A 23,345-nucleotide genomic window follows, 5' to 3' on the forward strand; every position below is an offset into this window, starting at 1 on the left:
CCTGGCCTTATCCCCCCACAACACACACCTACTCCAAACTCAATAATCATTCAATGAGCAGCAGTGCCACAACCTTCAATAGGTATGTGTGCTGAATGTGAACACTCCAGAGGAGACTTTAATTATTCTCAGTTATGTTTCTTAATCAACATTCTTCTCCTACAATTCCTTATGAGAAATAAAAATGGGAACAAATGAGACAATTGTTGACATACATAGTAAGAGCTATATTGCTAATATGGATTGCATAGACCAGATAATTTGTTCTGGATGAATTTCATGAGAAAAATTTGAGTTTGTATTGAAATCTCTGATGTTTGATTGCAGACTTGGTATCTTGGCAAATCTGAGCACAGTTTGAGACTCTTGGGACTCTAAATGAGAGACATGAGATTGCTGGAGTGTATTTGGCCTGTTTACGCCCGTTCAAGATGTTTTGGGCGATCCTATCCATTTTCCATTTGCCCACAAAATGTTTCTTCTTATTTTTAATATCAGTTATGTACATTGTGGTGTTCTGTGGTATATTTTATATAATAAAGTTAATGTTTATTACATTATTTTAATTTCACATGTGTTACCCTGATGGTGTTTAGTGTTTGTGTGAATGACTCTGAGCACTGTCTCTTCATGTTTATTGATCAAAATGCATTTACATTTATGCATTTGGCAGACGCTTTTATCCAAAGCGACTTTCAGTGCAATTATTACAGGGACAATCCCCCCGGAACAACCTGGGGTTAAGTGCCTTGCTCAAGGGCACAATGGTGGTGGCCGTGTGGTTCGAACCAGCGACCTTCTGATTAACAGCTCTGTGCTTTAGCCACTACGCCACCACCAGTCCATGATATTGCTCCATGAAGGGTGTATATTGATGAACTTCATGTCATCATGTGGCTTTCTGTAATTACTATAGTGATTAACAATACATTATAAAGGGAAAACAAGATTTTTACAGTTTCAGGAGGTTAATATAGAAAATTGATCATTTAATAATCTAAACGATGGTACGGCACTGTAACATATACCTTAAAAACAACAGTTTTAAATTGTAAAATTTACAGGTTGTTCTGTAAAGTTGTTTTTTACATTTTTACAGTATTTTATTACATAGTTATTCTGGCAACCACAGCTGGCAGTTTTTTTGTTTTGTTTGTTTTTTGTAAAAACAACAGGATTTGTTTTACAGTGTAAGAGAAATAATTGAGATGGTAAAGTCTTTTCAGATGCAGCGCAAGTTATTTGATTTTGATGAAAGATTACAGATATTAATGAATACATTATTTCTTTTGGAATAATGAGCAATGGTGAATCATACAAAATAAGACCATAGGCATTGTGTAAGTAAATATAAGTTAAGCTCAATTGACAGTATTTGTGGCATAATACTGGTTACCATATAAATACATTTTGACTTGTCTCTCCTTTTCTTTAAAATAAGTTAAAATCTGGGTTCCAGTAAGGCACTTATAATGGATAAGTTAAAATACTTGCTTTTTTAAAAGTGTTGCTACAAGACATAAACAATATGTGTTAACATGATTTTAGTGTGACAAAATCACTTACTAACCTTTTCTGTGTCAAGTTATAGGCAATTTTACAACTTTGTTGCAATGACGATGTCAATAAACCCTGAAATCCTAAAATGACTGTAAAAATGACAACCCAGAATATTCCTTTAACTTTATTTATACAATCTTATTCATCAAGCTACAAAACCTTGTATAGATATAAATCCTTAGATAGCATCTTTACACACATGCCTATCCATTTTATACATACAGTATATGAACCCTGGCTTAACTGATTCTAAGCCACCATGAGATCTAGTGAAAAAACTAATCTAGGATCAGTCCTCCCACTTAAATGTGTTTTGTTAACATGACCCTTGCTCTCCTTGCTGCTGGGTATCGAGTCAGGAACGCCCACACAAGTTCTCTGTGACTAGAGCAGTCGAACACAGAGCTTAAGAGTGACAGGCCTTATCAGTGGGTGGCTCATGCAGTCTAGTTGTTGAAATCTGATCTTGATGACAAAATAAAGAAGTTTCAAACAATAGTAAAATAGAGAACAAGAAATTAAAGAGGAGCTGACTTTACAGCAAAACAGGAAAGGGTGTGCCTGTGTGTGCAAAAGTATGTAAATGTGCTTATAGAAATAGTTTCCCCCCCAAAATGAAGATTTTGTCATCATTTACCCACCTACATGTTGCTACATTGTATAATTGTATGTCTTCCATAAAACACAAAAGGAGATGTTAGGCAGAATGTCCACACAACGAAAGTATATGTTGCTATCTTCTGCAAAGCTCCAAAAAGCACAATAAAGCAGAATAAAGTATCCCATCCAATATTTGCACTATAATACAAGTCTTCTGAAAGGATATGATAGCTTTATGGAAAGAACTGATCAAAAGATTAACCGTTATTCATTGATAATCGCCCTAAACCTGCCAGAGCTCACAAAAAGTTTACTTAAAAAATGCCCGCCTTTATCCATGTTGTGGCAGGTTTCACATAATTGACACCAAAGGCCATAAGTTCTTGCATGTCACTTGACTGATCCTGAATATATATGCTCAATATAAGCAATGGCAAATACGATTTGAGAGCCAAGGCAGAGGGGAAGACTATTAGTGAATAATGACATACAGTAAATGTCAGTCTATTCCTCACACCAATCTATTGTATGGTTTCAGAAGACTTAGAACATAGAGTCGTATAAACTACAGAACTAAAATGATTGGGTAAATTATTCCTTTAAAAGCGAGCTTCATCATGCACTGTATATGTATGTGTGTGATATGCATAGGTTAAATGTGTGTGTGCTGTTCAAGATTCTCTGTGTGTGAAAATGCTCCTGGCATTACAGCGCTGTCTCTGCAGGAAGAAAACAGTCCAGGCCTCCAACTTTTCTTGGAAGGCTGCTGTAGACCAGCCACTAAAAATATTCCACATACTCTCCACCTCACCACACTTTCTCACCACACAATTTCCCCTAATAAGACTCGGCCCTCAAAACAGCACTTTAGGTCTTCAAAACTTTAATGTAATGTGAAAAATGGGATGTAGGTAAAGGTAGAGAGGTGTGGCATGTAAACATGAGATTCATCTCAAGCTAAAAGTTCTCCTTCTGGAGACAAGCATGGAAAGAAAGTGGGGGAGTTAGGATGGGGGGAAAAAGATGGAAAAATCATCGGCAGGGGTGAGGTAAGTTGCTGTTTTTATAGCCTCTGCATTGTGATTGGGAGGATTAGACAAGCTCCCAGGCTTTCATCAGGAACATTTATTCTAGAGGTTTTGGCCAACAGAATACGTAACCAAACAATAAAATAATTATAGCACTTTTGCTGTTGATAGTCAGTTGTGCTTCAACTATTGCTCATACTTACAGTACAATTAAGGATTTGAACAAACCCGTTAAATATTTAACTTTAGCACATCCCACACTATTTGTGGTCGTTAAACAAAATCTTAAATCAAGCAGTTTGCTGAGAATAGATGTGCTATAACTTAAAGTGTGCTATAAAGTGTTCAGACTTTTTACAGACAATTTTTGCTTTGTGGATGATAAAACAAGTGAAAAAATAATCACTAGACATCCATTGAAAAGAACCCTGAGCCATACCTAGGCAGGGTTAGGAAACGAGAACCGGTTCTAATTCAGAACCAGTTCCATTAATAATAATTAATAAATACCGTAATCAAAAGATTTTCATGTCTTTAAGTTCTCTTATCTTATCTCGTGCATTTCTCCGTAGATGCGGACGGCGCACCTTACTAAAATACACTGACATTGTTTCCTGAACCAATCTTACGAGTTGGTTCTTTTGAATCTACAGTGAGAAACATACAGCCAACCAGAGTAGTCTGATTCCCGAACAAATTACTTTAATGAATCGGTCCATTTGAATCTACAGCGAGAAACATACAGCGTGACCAATGGAGCCTGATTCCCAAATGAATGACTATTATGAGTTGGTTCTTTTGAATCTACTGTGAGAAACATACAGCCAACCAGAGTAGTCTGATTCCCAAATGAATGACTTTTATGGACTGACTCTTTTGAATCTACAGCGAGAAACATACAGCCAACCAGAGTGGTCTGATTCCCAAATGAATGACTTTTATGGACTGACTCTTTTGAATCTACAGCGAGAAACATACAGCCAACCAGAGTAGTCTGATTCCCAAATGAATGACTTTTATGGACTGGCTCTTTTGAATCTACAGCGAGAAACATACAGCCAACCAGAGTGGTCTGATTCCCAAATGAATGACTTTTATGGACTGACTCTTTTGAATCTACAGCGAGAAACATACAGCCAACCAGAGTGGTCTGATTCCCAAATGAATGACTTTTATGGACTGGCTCTTTTGAATCTACAGCGAGAAACATACAGCCAACCAGAGTGGTCTGATTCCCAAATGAATTACTTTTATGGACTGGCTCTTTTGAATCTACAGCAGAAACATACAGCCAACCAGAGTGGTCTGATTCCCAAATGAATGACTTTTATGGACTGGCTCTTTTGAATCTACAGCGAGAAACATACAGCCAACCAGAGTGGTCTGATTCCCAAATGAATGACTTTTATGGACTGGCTCTTTTGAATCTACAGCGAGAAACATACAGCCAACCAGAGTGGTCTGATTCCCAAATGAATGACTTTTATGAGTTGGTTCTTTTGAATCTACAGCGAGAAACATACAGCGCAACCAGAGTAGTCTGATTCCCAAATAAATGACTCTTATGAATTGGTTATTTTGACTCTACAGCTAGAAACATACCATAGGAGCCTGATTCCCAAACAAATTATTATTATTATGAATTGGTTCTTTTGAATCTACAGCCAGAAACATACAGCATGACCAGAGTAGTCTGATTCCCAAATTAATGACTCTTACGAGTCGGTTCTTTTGAATCTACAGCCAGAATCATACAGCATGACCAGTGGAGCCTGATTCCCAAATTGAGTGACTCTTATGAGTCGGTTCTTTTGAATCTACACCGACAAACATACAGCCAACCAGAGTAGTCTGATTCCTGAGCGAATGACTCTTATGAGTCGGTTCTTTTGACCACAAGACATATAGCAGAAATTAGTGGAGCTTGATTCCCAACAAATGACTCTTGGTTCTTTTGACTCTATGTCACAAAACATACAGCGCTATCTACTGAACGGATGGATTACTCTTATCAGCCAGCTCTTTTTAGAGAATCAGAACTTACTGACCTGGAAGTCATTAATTTCATCATGTCCAACTCGAAATAAACCAAGAACTGTTAAGAACTGTGTTTTGTGTACTTTAAATTTATCATTTTAAACCTTCATTATAAGTTTTGTTGTTATTAGTGTTTTTCTTATTCAATGTAAACAAACGTTTTGCAAGAATCTGTTGTTAAAATATGAAATCCAATAAGAATTGCATTTCTTATTTCCAAATATTTCTTCCTCAAAGTACTAAAAGAATCGTTAATGGAATCGGAATTGTTAAGAGAAATTGTAAATAGAATCGTCAAATTTCCTATAATTCCCGTCCATATGTAGGCACCAGAATGTCATAAAGACACAAGTGTTGGGCTTATTTAACTTAAACACATACAACATCCTTTCAATTGCACAGTAACATGTAACAAACCACACAAAATACCTTAGCAACCACAAAGCGATGCCCTTACAGCCACCCGCAACATCCTAGCATTGTGGAGGCAAGTTTTGCACAGGCAAGCACCACTTACATTTTCTTCAGAAATTGTAAAAAAAAAAAATTACACACTGCAAAAAAAATTGTAAATGACCATTTGCTTTTAACAAACATAAAATCAAACAACTTGGACAGTCCACAATAAACAGGACAACTGGATTTATGACTGTGGATTATGGACTCATTCTACATCGAATGAGAGTGTGATATAGAGAGACGTGTGTGACTCACTAGGGCAGCTGAGGGCCTCCTTAGCTGTGATGCTCTTGTTGCAGGCCGAACAGAGCGTGGTTCCAGACACGGTGAGAGAGTTGAAGAGGTGGCCGTTGCTGTAGCGTGCCTCTCTCTCCCTCGCTTCTCTCTCTCTATCCCTCATGCGCTCCTTCTCCTTATTCTGATCAAAAACACAGAATAATGCATATTAATCAAACGTCATCAAGGTTATGATATATTATGCACAAATCATCTCCACCAGACTGAGATCATTAACAATAGTAAACAATAGGTTATGTTAAGCAGACTTGGAGCTGGTCAAGGAACAATCGACAAAACACACCCTTATACATTCACACACACAAACAGACAAAGATGACACTATTGCAGCCCAGTTTCTGTTGTGTAACTGATTCATCAGCCGCGCTGGTACAGACCGAGTTTAGGAACAGGGAAACAAAAGACTTAAAAGAGAAGAGAATTGTAACAATGATTTGGAAGGAAACACAAGCCTAACAATGGCCACACTGAATACCTGGAATATCTGTATTCATTGGTTAAAGATGTCATAACAATAAAACAGATCCTAAACATTCATGCTTGTAAACAGGTTTTCATAAGAACTGATTAACTGCTTATCAGTCCTTAGAGGAAAGACAAATGATCAGTGAACCCAACTAACACACTACTTTAAAACCTTGAGTTACTCATGTGCTTTATCTGCAAAACAGTGGCTCTCATTTCTTTCATTTCTTTAACTTACTTGTGTGTAGTCAGATAAGAAGGCAAGATAATCCATAATAATACAGATTTGTTAAAGTTAATGATTTTTACTCTTTCAATGTTAAAATACTTTCTCCTTTCAACATCCAGTCTATAAGTAAGCCATTCATAGGTTTATTTCCCAAGTAGTGTAAACAATGTGGCACTTTGGGACAGGCTATCTGTTTATCAGAACAATGGACAGTTGGAGGAATGGAAAGGGAAACAGTCATAAGTGGTGCTTGCAAAGGGAATTATAACAATTACAATAGTTAATCCTTATGTATGGGATTAGAACAACCCCTAACTAGGACTGGACAATTAATCAAATAAATAATCAAGATTACAATTACATCTGCCACAATTAACTAATGTAAAAAAGGTCAGTTATAGCAGTCCATGTACAGTAGGTCTACTTATTTTGTGTATAAATTTAATACATATGTAAATGTAAAAATCAATCTATCTATCTATCTATCTATCTATCTATCTATCTATCTATCTATCTATCTATCTATCTATCTATCTATCTATCTATCTACATTATCTCACAAAAGTGAGTACACCCCTCACATTTTTGTAAATATTTGATTATATCTTTTCATGTGACAACACTGAAGAAATGACACTTTACTGCAATGTAAAGTAGTGAGTCTACAGCTTGTATAACAGTGTAAATTTGCTGTCGCCTCAAAATAACTCAACACACAGCCATTAATGTCTAAACTGCTGGCAACAAAAGTGAGTACACCCCTAAGTTAAAATGTCCAAATTGGGCCCAAAGTGTCAATATTTTGTGTGGCCACCATTATTTTCCAGCACTGCTTTAACCCTCTTGGGCATGGAGTTCACCAGAGCTTCACAGGTTGCAACTGGAGTCCTCTTCCACTCCTCCATGATGACATCACAGAGCTGGTGGATTTTAGAGACCTTGTGCTCCTCCACCTTCTGTTTGAGGATGCCCCACAGATCCTCAATAGGGTTTAGGTCTGGTGACATGCTTGGCCAGTCCATCACCTTCACCATCTTTAGCAAGGCAGTGGTTGTTTTGGAGGTGTGATTGGGGTCGTTATCATGCTGGAATACTGCCCTGTGGCCCAGTCTCTGAAGGGAGGGGATCATGCTCTGCTTCAGTATGTCACAGTACATGTTGGCATTCATGGTTCCCTCAATGAACTGTAGCTCCCCAGTGCCGGCAGCACTCATGCAGCCCCAGACCATGACACTCCCACCACCATGCTTGACTGTAGGCAAGACACACTTGTCTTTGTACTCCTCACCTGGTTTCCACCACACACGCTTGACACCATCTGAACCAAATAAGTTTATCTTGGTCTCATCAGACCACGGGACATGGTTCCAGTAATCCATGTCCTTAGTCTGCTTGTCTTCAGCAAACTGTTTTCAGGCTTTCTTGTGCATCATCTTTAGAAGAGGCTTCCTTCTGGGACGACAGCCTTGCGGACCAATTTGATGCAGTGTGCAGCGTATGGTCTGAGCACTGACAGGCTGACTTCCCCCCCCCCTCCCCCCACCCCACCCCTTCAACCTCTGCAGCAATGCTGGCATTACTCATACGTCTATTTCCCAAAGACAACCTCTGGATATGATGCTGAGCACATGCACTCAACTTCTTTGGTCGACCATGGCGAGGCCTGTTCTGAGTGGAACCTGTCCTGTTAAACCGCTGTTTGGTCTTGGCCACCGTGCTGCAGCTCAAAGTCAGGGTCTTGGCAATCTTCTTATAGCCTAGGACATCTTTATGTAGGGCAACAATTCTTTTTTCAGATCCTCAGAGAGATCTTTGCCATGAGGTGCCATGTTGAAATTCCAGTGACCAGCATGAGGGAGTGTGAGAGTGATGACACCAAATTTAACACACCTGCTTCACACCTGAGACCTTGTAATTCTAACGAGTGACATGACACCGGGGAGGGAAAATGGCTAATTGGACCCAATTTGGACATTTTCACTTAGGGGTGTACTCACTTTTGTTACCAGCGGTTTAGATATTAATGGCTGTGTGTTGAGTTATTTTGAGGGGACAGCAACACTGTCAATTTACACTGTTATACAAGCTGTACACTCACTACTTTACATTGCAGCAAAGTGTCATTTCTTCAGTGTTATAATCAAATATTTACAAAAATGAGAGGGGTGTACTCACTTTTGTGAGATACTATCTATATATATATAGATAGTGCATTGTAAAAAATCCCAGACACGTCTGTTGCTTGCTTTCTGTGTATAATTGAATCACTTCTGAGAGGTCAATGTGAAGTTGAATGTAGCAACTAGTCTTGATTTACTGATGTTTAAAACAGCACTAAGTTCTAAGTTCTGAGCCTGTTTTGGATGTGTCGCCAACATAATAATGCATGCAGTTGATCCACCCAAAATAACTTGTTTAATGTAAATTTTATTTATAAAATGTTATCGCAAATAAAAAATTATCGTCAGCTATGATTTTTGTCATAATCGTACAGTCCTACTCTTAACCCTTAGCGTTAAACTGCGGTGTGTAACTATGTAAATGAATGATACCACAAATTGTGTGGCTTGTTGTGAAGAGGGGTGCTATTTATTTTCTAAACGACTGATTTACGATTAAAAAATATATATTTTTAAAGCACCGTTGGAAAATTCCCATAGATATTGAAGGTGGGGACACAAGCCATATCTATGGGCTAGAATCTCACAAAGACCTGGGGGTGTACTTTTTTAACCAACCACAGAGCAAAGCTATCACAACCACCCAGAAAACCCAAAACAAAGGCATAGGAACACACAAAAAAACACAGTCACTGTACCAACTGCAAAGCAATCCTGTTGCAATTCTACATACAGCTTTAATTTAGATAAATAAAATTAGTTCTGGCATTAATTTCTCTCAATGAAACAGTGTAAACTCAATTGTTGCTTTTAACATAGTCATGTTTTTTCTAGAGGCATTGTTCTAGATCAAGGGTGGGGAACCTTTTCCCCATTATGTGGCCATTTGAGTATTTACAATATTATGCAAGGGCCATACAATTATAGCCACCACTTTTCTAAATTATAAAATCTTCCATGCAACATTTTTGATTCTGTGAACCAAGCAGCTGGTTTTGGTTTACATGCTATTCAGCATTTTCATGTTAAGCTGTTCTCTGCCCTGTTTACCCATCTTCCTCTTTTATACATGAAGCACCATTTTATGCAATAACTCCTTATACGACAGTGGACCTGCAAGATAAATGTCTAGACAAACAGGAATGCAGGATCAAATAGCCATTCTAAACATGAATTTGAAATGTCAATTAAATTCTTCGTAAGATAAGATGTCTATCCAATTCTTTTGTCTAGGACCTGTTTTGGCATTGCGTATTCTAAATATCTGCAAATCTGTTGATATGCAGTGCAGAAACAAATGAGAGAGCACTTCCACTTTCTAATCTGCACAAGCAATGTGTAACGGTTTCCATAGGAACACTGACATGTGTCGTAAGCAACCAAAAATGTATAATAAAAAGGTTAGCGTGTTAGTTTAAGTAAGTGTAGGTTAGGCAAAGCCATAGGAGAGAAAAAGCATAAATGAGATCTCTTTAATATCTCAATTGCTTCTGCTTGACAGCAATGTGATAAAATTGAGAGCAAATTGAGACTTTTAATTCAATGTCATGTTTCTCAGATTTGTCTCCTTAGACAAAGTTCCCAGCAAGCTTACAAATGTCTCCTCTAGAGTTTCAGAAGAGATCTCAACCATATCTCAAACTGCCTGTAATCAAAAGTCAGAAAACATTTTTCAACCACTTATTCTTATTAAAGCTCTATATTTTACTGAAATTTAGGAGAAATATCAGAGAAAAAGTTGATGCAAGTTAATGAAGCATGACTGAGAACATACATTAAAGGAATAGTTCACCCAAAAATAAAAATCCTCTCATCATTTACTCACCCTCATGCCATCCCAGATGTGCATGACTTTCTTTCACCAGCAGAACATGAAGTTTTTAAGAAAAATATATCAGCTCTGTACCAAGCTAGTGAAAATATCAGACCTTTTGTAGCTACAAAATCAACTCCAAAATCAGAAAACCTAAAATAAATCCACATGACTCCAGTGTTTAAATCCATTTCTTCAGAAGCAATATAACAGGTTTGGGTGAGAAACAGAACAATATTTAAGTCCTTTTTTACTCTAAATCACCACTTTAACTTTACCTTTCAGATGTGAAGTTGAAACTAAACAGGCACCACATGTGACTTTCAGATGTAAAAGTGGATATTTAGAGTAAAAAATGACTTAAATTTTGACCTGTTTCTCACCCAGACCTATTACTCTTCTAAAGATATGGATTTTAACACTGGAGACTTATGGATTACTTTTATGTTTCCTTTATGTGATTTTTGGAGCTACGAAGGTCTGATCAATATTCACTTGTATTGTATGGACCTACAGAGCTGAGATATTCTACTAAAAATATTTGTCTGTGTTCTGCTGAAGAAAGAAAATCTCACACATCTGGGATGTAATGAAGGTGACTAAATGATGATAATTTTAGTTTTTGGGTGAAATACCCCTTTAAGTCTCCTGAGTTATGAAAAAGCAAACACATTTTCCTCTGGGTCTCCAAACCTACAGGATATCATGCAATCAAATTAACAGATCTAAATTGCCCTACTATGCTCAAAACAATACCTTTCTACAGAATACATTGTTAGCTACGTAGAGGTGGGTAGAGTTGCCAAAAACTGTACTCAAGTAAAAGTACAATTACTTTAAAAAACAATTACTCAATTGAATAAGTAGAAGTAAAAGTAGGCTACTAACAGAAATAATTACTTGAGTAAGAAATCCAATTATTATATAATTATATCCAATTTAAAGTATACTCAAGTAGTGAGTAAATCGTTACTGTCACAAATTAGATTAAGGATGTTATCTACCTTATATTCCATTACATAATACAAATTCAGCATGTACTACAGAATTATTATTATTATTAATGGAAATTCTGTCATCATTCACCATCATGTTGTTCCAAACCCGTATGACTTTCTTTCTTCCATGCAATACAATAAGGAGATTTAAGACAGAATGTTTGCCTTGGTCACCATTTACTTAGAGTGAATTTTTTTTCCATATATATTTTGAAAGTGAATGGTGACCGAAACTGTCCATCCATAACATTCTGTCTAACATATTTTGTGTTCCACAGAATACTAATGGTCACATGGGTTTGGAACAATATGAGGTTAGGAAAATGATGACAGGATATTCAATTATGGCTGAGCTATCACTTTCAAGGGATAGTTCTCCTAAAAATTTAAATTGTCTCATAATTTATTCACTCTAATGACATCCCAGATGTGTATGAATTATTTTCTTCTGCAGAATACAAATTTACGCAAAGCAATCCTGCTTTTGCTATGATTTTTAGAAGAATATTTCGGCTCTGTACAATGCAAGTGAATGGGGTCGCAAAAAAATTTATGCTCCAAAAAGCTAATGCAGTAAAAGTAATCCATATGACTCCAGTAGATAAATCTATATCTTCAGAAGTGATATGATAGGTGTGGATGAGAAACAGGTCAATATTTAAGTAATTTTTTTGCTTAAAGTTCTTCTCCCAGCCTAGCAGGGGCGATATGCAGAGAAGAATGAAAATCACCAAAAACAAAAGGAGAAGAATTTGAAAGTGACCTGTTTCTCATCCACACCTCTCATATCACTTCTGAAGATATTGATTTAACCACTGGAGTCTTTTGGATTAATTTATGCTGACCTATGTGATTTTCTTTTAGCTTTAAAATGTTAGCACACATTCACTTGCATTGTATGGACCAAAGGAGCTGAGAAATGGTTCAGCAGATGAAAGAAAGTCATACACATCTGTGATGGAGCTGAGGGTGAGTAAATGATGAGAATTTACATTTTTGGGTAAACTATCCCTTTAAGGGCTCATGTCAGATCTGGATGAATTTGTCAGTAAGAGAGGTTTTGAAACCTTTGTAGTAATTATTATTGTGAATATGTGAAAATTGTCCCACAGGAACATTATATTTAATGCTGAAATATAATCCAAAGCAAGATCATGTTTCATTAATGCCTAGTTTCGCTATTTCATAGCTTTTAGTTTTCAGTGTCGAAAGAATTTGGATCATTAGTTCTGTACAGCAGTACCGCCGCTCCCTAAATGCAGAGTATGCAGACTGCATAGGGCACCAAGCGCAGAAATGCAGTCTGTTTGCACTCCAGTTGTCAATTAGCGGTCGACCGATATATCAGTTTTTGGCAATTAATTGGCACCATTAACAGGTTTCTGGAACTACGAGTTATCTGCAAAAATCCACACAGTTAGTACACTACAGTACATGTTGTCATATCATTACAAAGTAATTAATTTGTTGACTAGATGCTGCATTAGTAGTGAACAGCAGTATGTTTGCCAACAAGGCTGAGAGGATGCTAACATCAAAGATAACCTCAAGCGGTTAGAACAATGCAACAAAAATACATGCAAGTCCTACCCAAATGTTTAAATGTCATGATTGATACCATCTATTTGCACTTATATATAGCTGGTCAAGTTTATGCATTCATTAGCCAGCAAGTTGCATATTTAAAGCTAGTGACGTGAGAAAGCAAATTAATTTCTTCATGCAGCTGAGAGAAACGTATAAACAAATCAGAAACGTATGTAATTTCAAATAAAGAATGTTATCCACACTGTAATACGATGACTTCAGATCCATCACATTCTAAAAAAAGGCTAGACACAGTGCAACAAATACAGTTTAACAGAAAGCAGGTGTCTCAATATGTTTTTAAAGTTCTTTTTAATTAGACACATCATCTAAAAAACAGCACTCCTGCATAAGATGCTGAATAAACAAAAACAAAGGGAAACAAAGACGTTCATCTATTGTGCATTTACATAGAAAAACAAATGGATGGTTGCAAAAGCGTTTGTTCAGCCCCTTACAGTTGGTGGAGTTCTTTGGCTGTTGAGTCTTGCTCTCTTATAAGTGTTTCTTAGATTAAGCAATGAGTTGTTTAAATGCTTTGTTAGGAAAGATGTTAATGTTTAAAAAAGCACAATACATTTTCATTTAGTCAGTAATGTTTATTTTTTGTAATAAAGTTCAGCACTATTTTAGTTTGAGTTTTATTTTTTTTCATTCAGTATCAATTTAAAAACTATCAGTTGATTAATCGGTTATCAGTAGGTAATGCCCAACTTAGTTATTGGTATCTGTAAAATCCACTATCGGTCGACCTCTATTGTCAATTACATGTTCGGCAGAGCAAAAGGCATTTACTCTTAATGTGGATGTTTACATGGATTTATAATGTTAATCGGCCCGAAGAAGCAGTGATAGTTTCCAGTACCCCCTGCGAGAGCGAGGGATAAATGCGTAAATACTGCTTGTAGGACAAAGCGCACTGATATATTGCTTAGATTTAAAAAGGTACACTTAAAAACTGATGTCACAAGAGCCCATATTTACAGAATCACCCTGAAAATGACCATTATCATGACACAGAAAAGCCTGCATTATCATTAGAGCCACAACTCACCTCAGTGAGAGCTGCCATAAGTTGGAGCTGCCATTTTAATCTTAAAATATCCGATTGACTTGGTGTAAATGGTGTTGCATGACAAAACTATTCCATTTTCACTGTGCAGAGTGAAGAAAGTGTTTCACTTCGTTAAAAGAGCATGATGCAGCAGCAGTGATGGACTCGGCTTGAGTGACTGTGACAGCGCGCACAGCTGTGGGAAAAGTCCCATTCAATAATCTCTCAATACATTATGCATTAATTAAACCCAGTAATGTAAAGACAGGAATGCCGCCCATTGTAATGAAGTAAAAGTTAATTTTTTTCATTAGAATTTTAATTGAGTGAGAGTAAAAAGTACCCACATTTAAACCTACTCTAAAAGTTTTTTCCCCCCAAAAAAGTTACTCAAGTAAATGTAATGGAGTAAATGTAGCGCATTACTACCCACCTCTGGGTATGTGTGTATGTGATCATTTTCACAAATTTGGGAAATCACAATAGTTCTAGGCTATACCTTAGAACAAACTGTGTGACTGGGGTGGGGTATGTGTAGATAAGTCTAGTTGTTAAAAACTGTCACTTTAAGCACAAACTATCAGGATCTAGATTACAAACAACAAGGGCAACAAGGGCAGTAAATTGCATCAGCCAATATTTCCAAGCTATCGTTCATAAAAATAATGTCAGGCTAATGAAAATGATGTTGACGTTGAAGCCAACAATCTCCACAGAGGCATGAATGCCAAATACCCCGAGCAAATTGATGTCGGTTTAAGCATTTGTTTTTGAAGGTTTGGTGTTTCCTCCTGTCAGAGATTGGCAGGTTTTAACGTCCGTGCTCCAGTTAAAAAAGTTACAGCTCCAGATTTAGTTTGGCCTGCTGTGGCTGGGTGGCCTGGATACGATTAGTCTATCGGGAGCCACAATTGCTTAAAAAAAAGACTTACACCACTAACACAGAGGCCCTGGAGTGAAGAATGATGACGATGATGATAACAATGACATTGATTTGGGTAATTTTCGCATTACCTTCAGTGATGCAATCTGTTGCACCATTGACATTTGGCACTTTTCCACTGCACGTTACGGTTCGTCTTGCCTCAACTCTACTCACTTTACTTTTCTGAGCTTGCATTTCCACTGCAGTTTACGTGGGTGGGGTTATAGGCTGATCATCATAGTTGCGCGCCTCTACTGCCGTGACATCATCTTAAACATGACACAAACTGACCAAAACAATAACACAACTTCTAGCTGTTAGCTACTAGCTCATTGTGTTGCATAAAGCAGTTGTTGCATGTAACAGTTAAATTGGCCTGGTTGTTTTAAAAGCAAGCTTCCAGTAGCTGGTCAACTAAATAAAGTGAAGCTTTCAAGCAGAAAGTTAACGTAAAGGTAATGTAGAGTTAACGTAACAAAATGTACCATCCTCCACTGTGGCTAAGTCCAGGGCACTCTCCCTCCCATTGCTCGCCGGTTTAGATAGCATCCATTTGGTCAAACCACTTCCACTTTTCCTTGATGGTTCTGTTGTCACTTTTAAGTTTTTTTTTACTTTTCCCTACACTGTTGGTAGGTCTGGTGGTAGCCGTGTGTGTCAGCTGAGACACGTCCTGAGACACATTTTCATTTCCCTCATAGCTAACGAATGAACCATCTGCACCTCGTTTATACAGCCATTTCTTTTTTCACAATTCGAACGTCACGTGAACAAATGATACTATTATCGCCGTCGCTAACTTTAAAACTAGCGGGTTGATGTCGCGTGTCGGAAATCCAGTGACGCTGGTAGTGACGATTCTCCCTGACCAATCAGTGATCTGCTGGATTTTGATGTCACATTTAGTAGCGGCTCGGCTCGCTTGGAACCTCGACCGAGGTGGTACTAAAAAAAAGTATCAGGTACCAGGTACTTTCCACAGTGGAAATCCCCCAAAAATCGAGCAGAGTTGAGTTGAGTCGTACCTTGCAGTGGAAAAGCCCCAATTCACATTCTTAGCACTTTCTTACCAAGGCCTGTAACCTTAATCTTTGAAGGAACAGGTCGAAATGATTTTTTGTGGTAATCATCATTACACCACAAATTCTGTTGATTGAGCTTAACTTGTATTGAACCCAGAATATTCCTTTAAATTGCAATACCAAGATTAAATATTTTTGGTGAGTATAACAAAAAACATTTATTTTCACTATAAAAATGTCCTTGAATTTTACATGACTTTGAAGATTGTATTACTGTTTAATAGTGTTTAATGACTTTTCAAGGCTGGGAAATCACAATGTTAAAATTCCCTGATATTCCCTGGTTTTCCATGAATGTGGGAACCATGAATTGAAATGTACACATACACTAACTTTTGTTTTACACTAAAATATTTGAAATCATTGCACACTGTGCATTAACCATTGACTAATCTGTTGGTAGATATTGGAAATAACACAGGAGAGCGCTAACAACTTATGTTCAGTTGTTGTCTTTTGCTAATCGAATCAAAATGCTGAAATATTGGCAAATTTATCGCCTGGTAAATATACATCAGTCTTTCAATATAGGACAAGGCACAAAACAAGTGAGCGAAAGTGCTTCTCTGTGTAAAAATCTTGCCTTCTTACCTGAACCTGATGCTTACACAGAGTGCTATTTCTATGGCAACCTTTCTTTTGGATCTCTTTCTCTTGACTCTTTCTTTCTCTTTGCACACCCACACACACACACACACACACACACACACACACACACACACACACACACACACACACACACGTTGGTCTACCTATCATTATGAGGACTTTCCATAGACATAATGACTTTTATACTGTACAAACTATAGATTCTATCCTCTAAACCTAACACAACCCCTAAACCTAACCCTCACAGAAAACCTTCTGCATTTTTACATTTTCAATAAAACATTGTTTAGTATGATTTTTAAGCTATTTGAATTATGGGGACACTAGAGATGTCCTCATAAATCACATTTATAGCATAATACCCTTGTAATTACTAATTTGTAACTTACAAAATTGTCCTCGTAAATCACAAAAACACGCACACACACACACACGCACACGCACACGCACACTGTCTGTTGTTCAACATTCCCACTCAGTAACACCCACACAATTTAAACTCATACTGAAGCTGATAATTGGACAAAAAGTGCACATATAGTGCTAGAATCAACCATACAACCACTCACTCACACAGCCTAAAAGCCATATAATAATAAACAATAGCATTATTCACATTAGTAATTATGACAGTACAAATTACCAGCAGCATTAACATTTTAGTTGGTCTGACACTTTCACCCCTATTCCATAATGATGAGGAAGAGAACAGCAGTAATTTAACACCGTAAATTACTGTATTGCCTTATCTGTCATAACAACCTGTATGCTAATAATTAACGTATTTTTACTGACTTCAATTATTCCTTTACAAAGCTGCTTTTCTCACAATTATGTTTTGAGAAAATAAACTGAAACGTAACTGAATGTTATAGCTTGCTTTCGAAACTAAAATCTGTCTGGTCGATGTTACAGTCATCATAAGAAACGCTGACATCCGTTACGCGCATGTGTCAACAGTAGCGCACCTTTGAGGAACAATACTAAGGTGAAGAACATTCTAATAGAACGTCAATCGTTCTTTTTCAGTTTTAGCAGTAATCTGGTAAAACAAACACGACATCGCGTCGTTGTTGCACTTACCCGCTGGTTGATCTCTCTCATCCTTTCCTGGCGAAGTTTCGACAGATCCGCTACTCGAGACATTGCGATATTTTAAGCGACTTCAGGACAACATAAAAACGATTCTTCTTAAGTCAAACACCATACATGTGCCATGAATTCAGATAAAAGTTCCAGTTATCTCTGTGTTATATGATTTTACAATGGACGAGTTCAAAAAAAGAGCAGGAGACATTTACAGTGGAGCGCGGTGAGGTAACTTTCAGAGAAATCTGCTGTCTTTCTCTCCTCCCCTTCAGTGAGACAGTTTTGCTTCGTCCAGGAAGCATAAAAATGACTGCATGACTCCTAAACCGCGCCTACGTTTATTGAAACACATTCATATTAACTCCGTGCTGCTTAGATGAGCATACAACAACTTTGTGTCCTTATTAAGTCGCCTCTGTATTCCTTTTCACTAATTTACAATGGTAACCCATTAATCCGTTTAGTTTAGCCAAAATACTACATTTATACATTTATTGTTACTTCAGCCACCGAAGTCATCCAAATAATAAAGAAGCCTAAACAAAATAACAGAAGGATTCTGAAAGTTTATTACACTTAAGGAAATAAAAAAAAATGTTTATTTAAAATTTGTCAGACAATACACACTCAAAAAAAAAACATTTACATGATTTACACATTTCAAAACAAAATTCCATCAAATTAAATTATGTAATGTTTAACCGAATTAAATTAATAAAACTTAAAATATGTTTATTTATTTCATTAAATATTTTATTTTTTATTTTATTATTAATTTTAAAGAGTTTTTTATGCAATTTTAATGCGAAATATGTATATATCTATATATATATATATATATATATATATATATATATATATATTATGAGATTCAAATTTTAAAACTAGGTTAAAATACTTTTTTGAGTGTAACATCCAGATTTTTTTTTTAATGGTGTAAAATAAATGTTTTCATGTACAAATGCTCCATGTAGTCTCTTAGATAGTATGAGTGCATAAAACTGTATGTATAATACAACAGGAAAAATGTGTTCACAATGTAGTAGTTTTAGAGAACGTCACACAACAGGAGAGGACATGTAACATTTCCAAAGTACACTGCAAAAAAAAAATAATAATCTTACTGAGTATTTTTGTCTTGTTTTCCAGGAAAAATACCCAAACATCCTTAAAACAAGAAAAAAATTACTTGAGACGCAGAATGACGTAAGATAAAGATTTTAAGACAGAATTTGTGGTTTTATGCTTAAAACAGGAAAAAAAAAAAAACTGTGGGGTAAGAAATACAATTTTCCCTTTGAATCAAGTTTATTTTTTTTTATTTTTTACCCATTGGCAAATCGTTTTTTCTTACAAAATTTTGTTCGATATACCTGAAGAAGAAAAAAGACAAAATTTCTATGCAATTTTGCTTCTCAAGTTGTTTAAAGAACGTTCAGATAGTTTTACTGGAAAATAAGACAAAAATACTAAATTTGTCGCACTGTATTGCATGTCAACTAACTAATACCTTTAGTATTTTGGTGGAAACTTCAGTTACCATGGTACATTTTTGTTCAGATTGCATCAGCCAGTTAAAGTATCAAACTACTGAAACTGCTGCTCGGCACATCTTAGGCTTGTCACAATTTCTTTCAACTAGACGCATGTAATGGAACAGTCTACTATGTGTGGCTGGAAAGGGTTTAAGTACAAGAAAAAGTTGCCAACATCAGCCATGATGTAATGATGGGACTGGCAAAACAACAGCGTATTTGTTCAAGCAAACCCTATGGCTGAACCCTTTCCCCAGTGACGCCAGCTTTAAGCATTAACAGCTATTCTGCATTTCCCAGACAAACTGAATTCTCTAGAAGGAACTAAGTGTAATATTAGGAAATCTTGAGGTTTGTATAAGTAAGCAAAAGGCAATCTGAATAGAATCAGACCAGTTATCACTTGCCAGTGTTTAAAACAAATAAACAACAGATAACTCTTTGAGTCAGGATCATAGTTTATTAGTTGTGCATATCCATAACTAATACTAAAGACTTTAAATTATGGGGTATGACTTCCTCTTGGATGAGTAAATATATGTCCACCTCTAGTGCTGCAGTATTTTAGAGGCTCTGCATTAAAGAGGTGCTGCACTGCATATGCAGCTCTTTATACAGCCATACCTCTGTCTACTGGGAAGGAAAGGCAGAAAATGGTGGACATTTTTATTTTCGGGAGAAGAGTTGAGAGGAAAGGAGGCATGATACTTTTCTTGCCTTGGCCACATCTATCACCCTGCAAACAGAGTGCATAGACTTGGACTAAACTATGACGGGAGCTGGGGAAGTTTGAAGTGGGCAGGAAGGTTTTTGGTTTATATGGGCACATTCATGCATGTAAACGATTGGTGGAGTGCTCTTTATGCATTTATTTTTCTGTCTTTTTTAAATACGTTGGTTTAATGCAAGTCAAACCATTCAGCAGATTACACCAAGATTAAAGCAATTCAAATCACTCAGCAGATTAAACTAAGATTAAAGCAAGTCAAATCTCTCAACAGATTTAGTGTCCCAGCCAGACATTCTGTACATTTGTCTAACAATACTTAAGCTAGCCCAAACTACATCATCTGGTCTCTCTGAGAAGCAATGCCAGTTACATTTGTGATCTATCTCACATAATTTAAGGTTTTGATTTGATTGGGGAACAAATAGAACACAAGAGTTAGATGATCATAGATTGTGAGTAAGAGTAAGGAATTCATTAAAAGTAATTTCTGCACAACTATAGTGCCACCAAACAGAACTGAACAAATAAACAATGTTTTCAAAACATTCTGAATATGCCCCCATCTGCCGTTGGTCTAACAGAGATAGTCATAGCCCCCAACTCACGCCATTTGTTGAGTAATGTTGTTGGGGTGAGTTTAAATGGGTCGCTCAAAACAAACAGAGACATTTTCACAGAGCCACAGAAAGACAGTGTTTACTTTTTCCAAGAAAAGAAACCTAAATTATTATTGGCTTCCTTAGAGTTGTCTCTGCATTTAGACCTTATTCATGCTAGCGCCATCTCTGAATGAATCTTTTGAACTGGAATGACAACGAGGCTGTGGTCATTTAGTAAAGCAGTCCGTTACGTCGTCATTCAGCTCTCACCTCAGCAAAAAATTCACAGATCTCCCTGCTGAGCACTGGCACCAGCACATTTTCAGTTAAAAGGGGTATATGATAGCTCTTTCAGTGAAATCTACAAGCTCTTCAACTTAAAACAGTGAAACACCTCCCTCTCTCTCTCTCTCTCTCTTTTATTCTCTCTATCTGAGGAAGAACAGATTGCACTGTGGGCAGACTTCCACATAAGTGTTTCAACACTTGTTCTCTCTCCCACTTACTCACAAATTCTTAAAATTCATGCACAAAATCTTTCTTGCTCATGTTGGTAATAAAAATGTTGTCCCATGGGACCAGCTCCACTGTTTATTACCGGTTAGATTTCAGCCCCTGCAGCACTCATCACACAATCAATAAAAATGAATACTTTTTCTTTGGCTCAGTATTCTGCCTCTCTACTCAGGCACTTCTGATGTTACTGTAGCAGTTTGTTGCGAGCTATGCCAACAAGTGATGATCAGAGAGTGAGATGTCACTTCATAATCAGTGCCGCTTGAGCAAGTGCCCACTTGCTGCAATTCTAATAGGGTGAGGATCTTGTTATTTAGAATTGATTCAAAATGAATCACAGTGCTTGCAAGGCAGCACTGTATTAATATTCTTCAACCATTCTGTAATTCATTTGGCCTGAACTGATTAACATTTTGTTGACAATTCCTTGCTGTGTTATTAATAACTTGTACTTTTAAAGATATTTAAGATTAAAGTTTGAAAATCTCCTATTGGCTTGCATTGATATAGTATTTAGCATTCAAAATATAACCGATGGGTGCTGAGTGTCATGACAGCAGCATTTTCTTTCTACTGAAATAACATAAAAACCTTGGGTAAAAGCTTGCCTAAAGCTTTAACACAATTCTTTTCATGCAAGCACAGGTATTTACTTTAGGAGATGCAAACAAAAATGTGCATTACACATATTTAGGATACCAAAATGAATAGGCTTATCCACTTAATAAACATATCTTCCTATTTCTTTTGCTGCTGATGTAAAATTCCTTTCATATACCCAAAGTCGTTGGTATTTTGGTGAATATACAATACAATATACAATATTTGGTCCAGTGCATTTCTGGTAAATCATACTTCTGCTGTTTATGCATTTACAAAGTTGTCAGTTTCCTGTTCAGCTTATCTTTTATATCTTAAACGTTTGTACGATAAACAAATCTGGAACTGTGTTGGGTGTTTTGCCACTTAATGTCCAATGTAAAATCTCTGTCCTGAAGCAAAACCAGTTAAGAACCATTATTCTAAACAACAAACACTGGCGGCCAAATGTTTGGAATAATGTACAGATTTTGCTCTTATGGAAAGAAATTGGTACTTTTATTCACCAAAGTGGCATTCAACTGATCAGTGTATGGTCAGGACATTAATAATGTGACAAATTACCATGTGCGGCAATGACAGCTTTGCAGATCCTTGGCATTCCAGCTGTCAGCTTGTCCAGATACTCCGCTGACATTTCACCCCACACTTCCTGTAGCACTTGCCATAGATGTGTCTGTCTCTTCGGGCACTTCACGCACCTTACAGTCTAGCTGATCCCACAAGAGCTCAATGGGGTTAAGATCCATAACACTCTTTTCCAAATATCTGTTGTCCAATGTCTGTTTCTTTGCCCACACTAACCTTTTCTTTTTGATTTTCTGTTTCAAAAGTGGCTTTTTCTTTGCAATTCATCCCATAAGGCTGCACCTCTGAGTCTTCTCTTTACTGTTGTACATGAAACTGGGGTTGAGCGGGTAGAATTCAATGAAGCTGTCAGCTGAGGACATGACGTCTCTAGTAGTGTACACCTTTGTATGAAATCTTTAGTTTTTGGCAATTTCAAGCATTGTATAGCCTTTGATTGACTGATGGGTTTCTAGAGAAAGCTGTTTCTTTTTTTTGCCATTTCTGACCTAATATTGACCTTAAGACATGACATAATGTCCTGACTATACTTTGTGATCAGTTGAATGCCTCTTTGGTGAAATCTGTACATTATTCCAAACTTTTGGCTGCAAGTGTAATACATGTAACTAAAAACTTGAACAACAATCAGGGTAAACAGGTTATAGCTAAAGCTTTAGTTAACTAAATTAAAGAATCCCACCTTTCTGTGCCGTCTAAGAAATTTATATAATTTATGTAATGTACACTGATGTAGAGCCCTTCAATGTGTAATTATGTGCATTATGTATCACAATTTTCATTTTACAGAAGCTGGTAGTTACAATGATAGTGGGTGTTAGCTGT

General features: G+C 36.8%; 1 protein-coding gene across 2 annotated transcripts in view; it reads right to left on the minus strand.

The window, feature by feature from the left end:
- Positions 1-23,345, minus strand: part of arhgef1a (Rho guanine nucleotide exchange factor (GEF) 1a) — a 76,234-nt gene that overhangs the window by 29,961 nt on the left and 22,928 nt on the right. Inside the window, exons 1-2 of one of the 2 annotated variants that reach the window (XM_052135976.1) lie at positions 17,947-18,212; positions 5,940-6,102 (exon numbers count right to left, since the gene is read on the minus strand). In XM_052135976.1, the coding sequence (XP_051991936.1) occupies positions 5,940-6,102; positions 17,947-18,009 (226 nt within the window). In that variant the 5' untranslated portion in view covers positions 18,010-18,212. Of the gene's footprint in view, positions 1-5,939; positions 6,103-17,946; positions 18,213-23,345 lie in introns of those variants that run through there. The other variant, XM_052135975.1, reaches the window with a different exon arrangement.

Source organism: Xyrauchen texanus, chromosome 10 (genome assembly GCF_025860055.1).
Source record: "Xyrauchen texanus isolate HMW12.3.18 chromosome 10, RBS_HiC_50CHRs, whole genome shotgun sequence".
Lineage (NCBI taxonomy): Eukaryota > Metazoa > Chordata > Actinopteri > Cypriniformes > Catostomidae > Xyrauchen > Xyrauchen texanus.